General features: G+C 33.9%; 1 protein-coding gene across 2 annotated transcripts in view; it reads right to left on the reverse strand.

Annotated features, from left to right (window-relative positions):
* Positions 1–12,459, reverse strand: part of HERC2 (E3 ubiquitin-protein ligase HERC2) — a 599,575-nt gene that overhangs the window by 537,057 nt on the left and 50,059 nt on the right. For both annotated transcript variants that reach the window (XM_085808058.1, XM_085808057.1), the window contains exon 3: positions 11,167–11,245. In XM_085808058.1, coding sequence (XP_085664184.1) covers positions 11,167–11,245 — 79 coding nt within the window. The remainder of the gene's footprint in view (positions 1–11,166; positions 11,246–12,459) is intronic.

Genomic DNA, 12,459 nt, shown 5'->3' on the forward strand with positions numbered 1-12,459 from the left:
ACAAGATACGCTATTAATTACCTAAGAATAAAGTCAGAAATGGAATCTTTAGGAAATGACCCATGGATTTTATTGATAGGCGAGAAAATGACATGAAAATTGAACGTCTGAAGAATCCATGCAATTTTATAACCGACAGAGGTTTTAAATGAAAACACAAGATCATTTATTTCTAATAGTGGAATGTCATCTTTGATGACAAGTGGAAAATTTTTTTAAAGCCTCATCAACGACCACAGGAGAAAATCCTCAGTCAATGGCAACTGATTTCAAATACTTGCGTTCATTAGCATGCAAAGGTACTTGGGAACAAACTTTGAAAGTGCGAAATACATTTATAGTATTTCACATTATAAATAATGAAATGAAATACATAGTCAAAATAGGAATACATAGTAAAAAAAGGAAATACATAGTCATCTTTTGTTTAGCCAGGTGACATGACTTAGTATGGGGCAGCAAATAAGACAGAAAAAGGGTTTGCAATGAACAATAGTGCTGAAATCAGATTCGTTACGGATTATAAAAATATCAAGGAAAGGAAGGGTTTCATCAGATTGTTTCAAAAATGGATTGGATGGTTGGATCAATCTAATTTACAGCAGGTAAAATCTGGACTACATCTTCTTTATTACTATCAAAATGTGTGAAAGCATCATCAACGTAGCGAATCCACAGATGAACAGATTGTTTCTTAAATAATTTGACTTCAAAATAGTGCATGTAAATGTCAGCAAATACAGAACTGAGAGAATTACCCATACCTAATCCTTCAATTTGGCTACAATACTCATTTTTAAAAACAGAGTGAATCACAGAGACTTTAGTAAGAGAAATTATTTCTTTAATTTCAGTGCATGTGAAACAGAATTCTCGAAGCCTAGTTTCAAGGCATTTTAGAACTCTGACTGAAACATTAGCATACGCTGATTTAACATCAAAAGAAGCCATAATAGAGTGCAGGGGAGATATCTTTATATTTATTGATGACATCAAACGAATTTTTACAGTATGAATACTGTCGGGAAATAAATGACAAAATATAGGAACTAAATACTAAGCATATGATGCCGCTGCTAAGTTGGTGTGTATTTAATTATGGCAAAGCACACGAGGGCTATCTGCCTAAAGGGAGGGATGCCTTTCTAAGGAAACTGGCTCGTATACATGTTACACATGGGGAAAACCACGAAAACGCCCATGCAGCCAGCCCGTTCGCGGGATTCGAACCTCGGACCGAACTACCAGTGTTCAGCGTCTTTACCGCTCGGCCGCTGGTGGGCTGCTGCTAAGTTGGAAACTACTGCTTGAAAAGAAATTCTGATTTTGTAGATTTTAGGACAGCATAAAACCTAGCCCAGTTAGCAAGAGGTAGAGTAAGTGAATTTTTAAACTGAGTTCGAAGTATGTGAGAAGATTTAAGAGCTGTTTTAATTTTTGCAAGGCCAGAAGTTGAAGGATCTCTGGGATCAAGCTGTATGGGCATTCACTTATCAGTTTCATGACACCATCAGTGTATGTCTGTTTCTCCATAGCAACGATTTTTTTCCACTCTTATCAGGTTTGGATATTATCATGTTAGGATCAGAATGAATTTCATGTATGGTCTCTCTTTCCTTTTAGTAAAGATTTGAAACAAATGACTTGTTATTAAAATTGATGTTATGAATAATTAAGTGACAGAGTGCATCCTTCTGTGTTTATGAAATTTTAAGAGAATTTAAAAGCTTTTTCAATAGGGGCATTGATTTGAGAACTGAAGGCAATTTAAACGAAGATTTGTGCCAAACGCAAGTAAAACAGCACTTACAAGTGACACAACAAACAATTCCACATCATTTAAAATGATAAATAAGGAATGATTCAAAAGCAAAGAAACTGGGTCCTTTATGAACTGAAACTGAGAAACATTACATGCCGATTTTTTACACATGAAATGCTGCTTGCCAGGCATAAACGAATGGGATTGTTTTGCATCGTATAGGCACTGGTGATGAAAAATGGATCCACTATGATACCACGAAGAAAAAATCATGGGAACCACCTGGCCATGCTTCAATGACATCCATGCTGAATATTCATGGAAGGGAAAAAAAATGTGTATATGGTAAGATGAACTTGATGTCATGTACTATGATGAGTTGCTAAAACTGAACAAAACCATTACTTGGGCTTTCTACCAAACACAATTAATGAAACTGAGCAGAGCACTCGAAGAAAAATGTACCAACTATTACTCCATGACAAAATTCTCCTGCACCGTAGCATTCATCCACCAAAAATTGGGTTGATTTGTGAATAGCCTCGAAAGATGAAGCATTCTTCCAATGCAGCATCTGTATGCTACCAGAAAGATTGGAAAAGGTAGTGCCCAGTGAGGGACAATAGTTTGAATTAAACACAATGTACTGTTCTTCCGCAAGGGCCAATTTTTGACAAAAAAAAAAAAAAAAAAAAAAAAGCAGATTTATTTGTACTCCCAATACTCGCATCAGATTTTTAAGAATGCATTCGTTCAGGAGGATGCCATCTAAAGAATGCAATTTTTTTTAAATGTTAAATTTTTTTAATGTAACGAGTTTTAAAGTTTCAATTACTGTAAATAAAATGTTTTTCTTCTATCACTCTTGGTTTCATTGGATTGTTAAAAAATTCTCATTTTTTTTTTTTTTGTGTCAACCAGCTCATGTATGAGGTTTGATAACTTGATTCCATACTCAAATGATAATATATACAGGTGTTTTTTGAAAGTCTTTAATCGGATAGGTTTGATGATTAAATCAATAGGAAAGTTTACTTGACATAGGCTATAAAATTTAAAATTACAATTTATTTTTTTAGAAGCCTACTTTACAAATTTTGAAAAGGAATAAGTTTATTTAAAAAGCTGGTGCTCTCTGATTGCAGTAAAAGTAAAGAAATCTGCAAAGCTTGGGACCAGAGCTTGTGCGATTTTAGGATTTTGCAGATTTCATGGCAGAAAAGATAAATCATAATATTCAGACTAAAAGTGCAAAATAAATAAGGCATATTGGATACATTTAATTAAATTATTATATACATTATTGCAACAATTTATTACATGTATTAAATTATTATTACATATATAAATTGATTATATTATTTATTGTATTATATTCAACAGCTTTTCTTTATTTTTCTGAATATCATACACAATCGTGTCGCAATTCCGTACGATTCTGCTATAAACCGAGGAGTAGCACCTGCCTCCATCTTTTGCAGAATTTGCACTTTTTGCATTACTGTCACTGCAACGTGTTTACATTTTTCAACGTTGCAAGCAATAAAATCATGAGCGTGTTTCTTATCTCTCATTGTATTAAAAAGCGCTGAAATTTAAAATATTTTTAATTTATCCAGAAAATATCCAGATTAAAAAAACGGCAAACAATCTTGTGAAATAACAAAGCTCAGAAAATACAACACCGTTAATCATGAACTTGAAAGAAGAGTTGAGTAAATCGTCTGCTTTTTTACCTCGATGCAGATTAGAGGGAAAAAAACTTTTATCGTGATGTCAATAATTTGGTATTTCCGTTATGACTCATTATTATTCGGTAATTATGACGTCATTATTCGGTAAGTATTTTTTCTTCTATATTTCATACTCCAAGTTGCAATTTCCGGAACCTATAAACTGAATGTCTATATTTTAAGAGGCAACGCGGATTTCAGGAGTTGGCGGATTTCAGGTCAGCGGAATTTCGGTATTTGACTGTATTTGCTCAACCATCCTGCAAAATCAGCACCCATTGGCAACTAATTTTTCACCAACCTAATTGTGAGGAACAGTAGCCATTTTAAAAAATGGTGCTGCTCTGAAAACTAAACAAAACAACAATAAATTCATAAAATTAAAAATGCAAGAAACATTCATAGCGAAATACTGAAAATTACATAAAACAAATATCCTTAACAAGATGCTCAAAATTACATAAAAAACAAAAAATTAACTAAATTAGAAATGCAACAAACATTCATAATAAAGCACAACTTTTTTCCAAGTCTTCTACCCATGTGTACAGCACCTTGTTTTAAATTCTGAAAAAAATAAGAGAGTTGCAGAATTCTTACTGGCAAATTACTCTCCATGTGCACATCAATCTGTTTTAACTTAATGTGCACTGATACACTCTCCACTACTAAACTACACTTCTGAAATACTAAACTATACTACTATGCTACAGTTCTCTAATACTAAACTATACTAATATGCTATACTTCTGAAAAATGCAACTCCTTTTTTTTTCACTAGCAGGCAAACTCCATTGTGGCATTATAATTCATTATAAGAAACACACACACACTAATCACAGCAAACAGAAAATTACCCTCAAATTTCAAAACCATGTGCATTGTGCACTGGCATAATAATGCATGTGCAACAATTAATTAGTTGGTTGTCAGACAAACACATTTTCAAAAAATTCTGGGTTCCCTACTTTGACAACATAGCACTTTGCTCAGTGAGGGTTGTAAGGGTTAGGTGGATAATCAGAGTACCAAAAATTCACTAACATCAATATCAAATTCAAATTTTTTTTTTAAAAATTAAAATAATCATCTTTTCATGAAATCTGTTACAAAACTAAATACATTTCAATAAACCAATAAAAAGTATAAAAATGAAAATTTTGAGATGTTGCACGCAATAAACAAGAAATAAATTTTCAGAAAAGATGGGTACTTTGTGACTAACAGGATCTGTGGCAACCGTAAAGAAATTGTCTGTCACGAGGATCATGTGCGCAGATACATTGCCCTGATGCATTACGTCTACGTCTGCTTTTCTATTTGATAAATAGTTGCATTTAAGATTTTATAGAATGAGAAATGGCGTGAAAAATAAATGTTAGTTTTCTAAAAAAGTGTTGGATCAGATTTTCAAACCTCTAAATTACTTATTAAGCAACATAATTGGTGAGCCTAGCCAGCATGAATGTCACAGGGTGACATTATCGATTTCGACACTTGATAATTTATGAAAATAAGAGAAGTTTCTAGGTGCAAACATGTAGGATTTAGAAATACTAAAACAGAAGTGGAAAGCAATTACGAGTGCATTTACGAAAACAGCTAATAAGTTGGAAGAACTGACACTCCGGATTTGGATGATTTAGAAATTTCTTTAAATCAAAGTTCAGAGAAGTATACTTTACGAAATACGGATGATTCTTTTTTGGAACTTCTACAGAAAAAAGGCTGTACTCAAGAAGAATACGAAAGGGGATTTAGTGCAGCTCAAGAATATTATGATAAATCATCTACATTGAAAGTAAAAGACAACAGGAAAAAGGATAAGTGCTCACAACCTTCTACTGGTTCAACGAATAGCGGTTCTTCGTCAGGAATATTTATGGCCACAAAACAGAAACTGCCAGAGATCAAACTGCTGAAGTTCAATGGAGACCCACCCCTGAAACTGGTAGACATTTTGGACGAGGTTTAGTCAAATACAAGATGATACTCGCATCAACCGAAGAGACAAGTTTCATTATCTACTACAATCTACAAAACCTGAGACTGTGCCAAGAGTAATAGTGGAAAGTTTTCCTGCTACGGAAGAAAATTACGAAAAAGCTGTGCAATATCTGAAAGAATGATTCGGAAATGAAAATTTTTTAATTCAAATTTATGTTAGAGAGCTATTAAAACTGGTAATCAATGACAAACGAAAGATGACTAATTAACTCTTTATGACAAGTTGCAAATTCAACTACGTGAATTGCAATCACTCAGTTTAACTAAAGATAAATTTGCAGCTGTTTTATTTCCTTTAGTAGATTTGCAGCTGTTTTATTTCCTCAGTTCCTTTAGTTAAATTTGTATTAAATCAGCACTTCCTGCCGATTTAATTACAAATTTGGTAAAGACAACGAAGTATGTCTCCTGAAACAACAGGTAAGAGTGATTTGGAGTCATTAATTGATTTTCTAAAAAGGGAAGTAGAAACTGAATTTAGAGTGATGTTTAGAGTGAACTTACCCATGATGTTTTGGGTTCTGATAAAGTAAGTAATAGGGAAAATAAGTTTTTTGAGACAAAACCTGTTATTCCAACTGCATGTGAACTAATTAATGCAAATAGTAGTAATAGTAAATGTAATGAAAATTTTAAAAAGTATAAAAAGTCTGATACTTGTATTTTTTGTGAAAAATCCCATTTGTCTGAAAGTTGTAAGGATGCATCTTTAATGAGTTTAGAATGTAAGAAAGATATTATTAAGAAAAATAATGTTTGTTTTGTATGTCTTAAGAAATACAATAGAGCAAATCAGAGTACAGCTAAACATAGGTATACCTTATGTAAAAATCGACATTTTATGATTATGTGCCCTGATTTGCCTTCTAACAAAACAAAAAGTGTCACAAAGTTAGGGAATGACGAAAACAAAACAGGCATTCTTAATAACTATGTTAAGGTATCAGATGTATATCTTCAAACTTTAATTGTAAAAATTCAGAATGGTTCTAAAGAAATGTTTGTATGAGCAATTTATGATAGTGGTTCTATAAAATCATATGTATGTAATGATGTTGCTCAAAGATTAAATTGTAAGTGTATTGGTAAATCAAAAAATAATCAATTTCTTTTTGGTGGAGACTTCACAAAATGTGTTTAAAAACTATGTTATTGAAGTTAGCAATATATATATAGTAAATATAAGTGTAAATTAGAGGTGCTTGGTCAAAACAAAATTTGTTCTGAAATTAAACCACTCCCATCTGGTTCGTGGTTACGTGAATTTAAGTCACGTGGTATCAAATTACATGATTTAGAAAATGGTCCATACAATGTCGATAAAGAGATAAAATTACTAATTGGTGTGGATTTTGCTGGTAAGTTGCTAACTGGAAAAATTGTTCCCTTTACGTGTGGTGTCAGCGTGGTGCATACGCAGTTAGGCTGGACCGTTGTGGTTAAATTTACTGGTACTGAGCCAACTATGATAAATACTGCATCCCTCCTAATTTCTTCTCTGTTAGTGAAGGGTCAATGTATTAGTGATCTCTGGAAGTTAGATGTTTTGGGTATTAGTGAACCTTCCATAAGTAAAACAAAACTCAGTTACAGGAGGATACGTAAAAATATTTTGAAGAGACTCTTATTCAGATGGAAGGTACGAAGTAGCATTACCTTGGGTGTCGGATAGCTCGCTTTTACCCGAAAACAAAGTGATAGCAGAAAAATGTCTTGTAAGGACTAAAAGAAAATTAATGACTACGGGAAATTTTGACGCTTACGGACATGTTTTCCAGAATTGATTAGCACTCGGGATAATTGAAAAAGTACCGGATAAGAATATATATAAGGGTGTACATTATTTGCCTCATAGAGCAGTTGTTAAAGAAAATAGTAGCCCAAATATAAGACCAATGTTTAACGCAAGTTCTCATTCACCTGGTTACCCATCATTGAATGATTCTTAATCAGTCTCGCAAGAATTACGTTGGTGTCACTTCAGATATAGAAAAGGCATTCTTACAAATATCTATAAGGGAAAAAGATCGAGAATTTTTGAGATTTATGTGGTTCAGTAGGGATAATCAAGAACAAGTTGAACTCTATTGGCATAGAAACGTAGTTTTTGGTATTGCGTGTAGTCCGTATTTATTGGCCGCTACAATACAATATCATTGGAGTGTAGATCCCGAAAGCTTAAGTCATACAGCGAAGATTTTGAAAGCATCCTTTTACGTAGATAACTGTGTGGCTAGTATGGATTCAGAAATAGAAATGAGAAATTTTGTAAATGAATCACAAATAATTATGGCTTTGGGTCATTTTTAATTTAAGATTCTGGAAATCCAATATAAGAAGTGTTATGCCAGAGGAAGATTCCTCCACGGAAGGAGATGTGTCTGTTTTGGGCCTTGCATGGCATACAATAACAGATACCTTGCAAGATATAAAACTGGATGACCCAGTTACTAAAAGACTAGTTTTAGCAGTAGGTCATCAGGTGTTTGACATTATAGGGCATACGGCTTCTGTAATGTTGATTCCAAAACTAATTTTACAGGAAACTTGGAATTTAAGGCTTAAATGGGATGATATTCTTCCCGATGAATTAACCAAAAAATTTGGGTTTTGGCGTAAAAAGTTGTACTTGCTATCCAGTATCCAAATACCTATATGGGTAGGTCTCAAATCTATTAATGAAGCTGTGAGTATACATCTCTTTTGTGACAGTAGTAAAAGTGTGTATGGTGCATGCATCTTTTTAAGAGTACAGAGTGGCAAGAAGGTAAAGGTTAGTTTGGTACACGCAAGATCGAGAGTAGCGTCTTTAAAACCTATTATGATTCCTCGGTTAGAACTTCTTGCTTGTAATATTGGTTCTAGGTTATTGTCTTCAGTTATTAATGATATTGGCCTACATGAAGTTCATACTCACTGTTGGACTGACTCCTTGACAGCTTTAAGTTGGATATGGCAAAATCAACGTTGGTGAGCATTCGTTTTTAATCGTGTACAGGAAAGCAGGTCTTTGACCTCCCCCATTGTATGGCGACATGTGCCTGGTAGTCTCAATCCTGCTGACCTACTTTCTAGAGGTTGTTATGCAGATCAATTAATAGAACGAAAATGGTTGGGAGGGACCTGATTGGTTACAGGAAAATGAGGCAAATTGGCCTAAATCTAATGATGAACCAGATGAGAATTTAGTTAATTCAGAAATACGTACGACAGTAATTGTTACGTTGGTAAAGAATGATAATTGTATTGGATGGTACTATAAGTATTTCTCATCATTTACGAAAATTGTAAGAATGTTATCATGGATATTCAGATTTTATAATAATGTACGTAAGAATAATAATAACAACCATTCTAAGGATTAGACTGTATCCGAAATAGAAAGGGGAGAAACGGGTTTAATGTTATTAATACAAAAAGAGACGTTTAACGGTGAAACAGATGATAAGATAAGATGACTCAGACCATTTGTCGATAGTCAGGGTCTAATAAGAGCTAAGTCTAATGTGCTTATTGTGATGATTCTAGCAGCTTTAAGTTCCCCATCATATTATCTTCTGAACATCCAGTAGTCAAATTATTGATATTAAGTGCCCACAAAGATTTGTTGCATGCAGGTACTACATTGTTGATGTCGCATTTAAGAGAAAGATACTGGACTTTAGAATCCCATAAAGCTATAAGGAACTGTATAAGAAAATGTGTAACATGTCAGAGATTTAAGGCTAAAAGAGGTGAAACAATCCCAGGCATTTTACCAAATGATAGGGTTTGCGATTCAGCCATTTTTGAAATCATAGAATGTGATCTTGCAGGACCTTTGCATTTAAAGGATGGATGAAAATCATATATTGTGCTGTTCACATGTGCGGTTTATCACGCTACCCATATGGAACTCGTTACCTCATTAACATCCGAATCATTTTTTCAGGCTTTAAGGCGTTTTATCGCACGTCATGGACGCCCTACCACCATATATTCTGATAATGGGACAAATTTTGTGGGTGCAGAGAGAGTTCTGCAAACCATTGACTGGGACTGCCTCTGCTCTAAAGCTGCTGAAAAGAGAATACAATGGAAATTTAATCCTCCATCTGCCGCTTGGTGGGGTGGATGGTGGAAGTGTTTAATACAAATATTGAGAAAATTTTTAAGTCGTGCTTCTCTTGGTTATGAAGAGTTACTCATCGTCTTGTGCGATTATGAAAGAATTGTCAACTCAAGACCACTTACGTACGTGTCTGACGATATTGAAGATCCCTTGCCTTTAACTCCGGAAAAATTTCTTCATGAAACTCCACAGTCAGGTGTACCCGATATTGACAATGTGGACAAAGAAAAATTGAGTAGAAAAGTGATGTATCTCCAGAGAATGACAGAATTGTTAAGAGTGAAATTTCACTCTGAGTATCTAGGGCAGTTAAGACAGCAGTCTACCAGAAATTACAAAAATCAACCTCTCTCTGTCGGAGAAATTGTCTTGCTGGAGGGTCAAAATAAAAACCATGCATATTGAAATTTAGCATGCGTTATTCGGGTGATCCCTGGTCGAGATGGCAACATAAGAGTTGCTCTTGTAAAAAGTAATAATTCCGAGTTCTTGAGACCTATACAGAGATTAGATTGGACCTGGATAATATAATAGATCAGGGGTGGCTAATGTGCGGCTCGTGGGCCTGATACAGCTCTCGCAGTCAATTGGTGCTGCTCGTGCATATAAAATATATGTACGAAGTATGGTAAACTAAAACTATTCAGTATAAAAAAGAAGTAATTAATTAGTTTAGACTCTTTTTACAAAGTTATCAGGGATTTTTCTATTTAAAACCTCCTCCACTACTTCTACAATGATGTAAATATGAACTTGTGGCTTTTAGTAAATCTAGATGTGGCTCTCAAACATTCCTGAATTCAAACGTGTGGCTCTTACTGACATGAAGTTTGGCCAACCCTGTAATAGATAACACTCAAAGTGATCAAGTTCCTTTCATCATCAGTAGTGGTAGAGTTGTAATATCACGAATAATGTAATTCATGTCTTTGAGTTATTATGATTTATTTTGTTGTGCTATTATTGTTGTATTATTCATCAGTAATAATTTTATTTTCAATTAATATGATTTAAGTATTAAGCAATTTTCTTTGTTATATAACCCTTAATGATGTTAAGTTTTATGTTTTGAGTGTGTAGCCATCCACTCAAAAGGTGGGAGAACTGTGGCAACCCTAAAGAATTCGTCTGTCACGAGGATCACGTGCACAGATGCATTACGTCTACGTCTGCTTTTCTGTTTAATAAATAGTTGTATTTAAGATTTTGTAGAATGAGAAATGGCATGAAAAATAACTTGGTTTTTTAAAAAGTTTCGGCTCAAATTTTCGAACCCATAAACTATTTATTATTTATTTGACAACAGGATCAATTGCCAAATATATTGTGTGCAAATTTTAAACATCATCACAGACCTATTTAGTGGCCAATAAGAAATATGAAGATTTTTCAAAAAGTATTAAACTGTTCAACCTTTTGGTTAACATTTTAGCCAGAAAAAAAAACTAAATATATCCAACCAAAAAATCAAAATGCATTTTATTCAACTTTATGGTATTCAGATGTTATACTACTGACAAACTTGGAAATGTGCAATATTTATATTTACTTACCCATTTTAGGAAGTAGTATTTCTTTTTCTTTAAGTAACTCATTCCATAAATCTGATAAACCAGATGGAGAGAATATTGTCTAGAAGAACAAAAATTTACAGAAAACAGAATGCAAAGCCAGCAATAAATACATAAAAAGATACAAATTAATACTATTTAGAAATTATTAAGTATGCAAAATTAAAGTGTTTTTAATTTAGAACATGGGATGGTGGGTAATGCACTTCAAATTTTATAAACGTCTATAATGATGCTCAAAACAATGCAGACAATATAAAGTAATACTTCTGTAGAGACCACACTGAAACAAAAGCATGCATTATAATTTAAATAAATAGATTATTATAATATATTATAATAACACTGAAAAATAACTAAGAATTTAGTAAAGGTATTTCCTACATTACAATGAGTTATCAAATCTTCAAGCACTGTAAGAACATGAGCAAGTCAATTTTAGTTCCATTAACAAACATTTATATTTTGCTTTATATTGACACTTACATTAAAGAAGTTAACCAACCAAAAGTCTTGCTACTCATGACTGTCAGAAACAGAGAGACATACTGCACATGGTACTTTGCATTAGGTTTGAAGTAATCTCAGTCAGCCTCCAGCTGCTACTGCTAATGTTTTTTTAAGCTGTGCTATGCTCTGGTGATAAAACTCGGTCTTGCACACAAAGTCTGTGAATGTGTGCTGCAAATCTGCTCATTATTAAAGAATTTCCGATCATGGTAGTTGACCAGAAAATGGAGTAAGTGGTCATTTGCAATAGCTAGGTCTGAAGAGCACAGTGCCTCGCAGCCAAGTTGCTCAACGATATCACTAGTCATTCCTGAAATATATATCCTCACATTGTCATGCAGGTAGAGCACAACCTTGCTATTAACCAAGGCTGACTTCTGGTGCAAGTACAGATCCTCATTGATGGTGGAGCCTGGTGATAATAGTTCATAATGCACCACTTAGCATATAAACCAGCAGACAGAGTATAAATCTTGCATGGGTGCAGAGTTGGCCTTTAAGTGTCAGACATAGGATCACGTGGTGACAACCAATGTCTTTTATGCTTGGGAGTATCATACTGGACCAACTTTTTATTACTTGCAAGAGATTCACTATGTACAGATGTGTTGCAGTGCCAAGACAAGCAAGGACAAACAGGCAGTCACTCATTCTTAGTTGGCTTTCACAAGTGTGAGGTACCCAACTGCTCAACTTGTACACCTTCCCTATACACTGCAGATAAAAAATAACCATTTCCTCATAAACCTGGAAATGTTTGGCAAG

The sequence above is a fragment of the Stegodyphus dumicola genome, chromosome X1, assembly GCF_044657685.1.
Source record: "Stegodyphus dumicola isolate Sdum_Otavi_A_Nest chromosome X1, ASM4465768v1".
NCBI lineage: Eukaryota > Metazoa > Arthropoda > Arachnida > Araneae > Eresidae > Stegodyphus > Stegodyphus dumicola.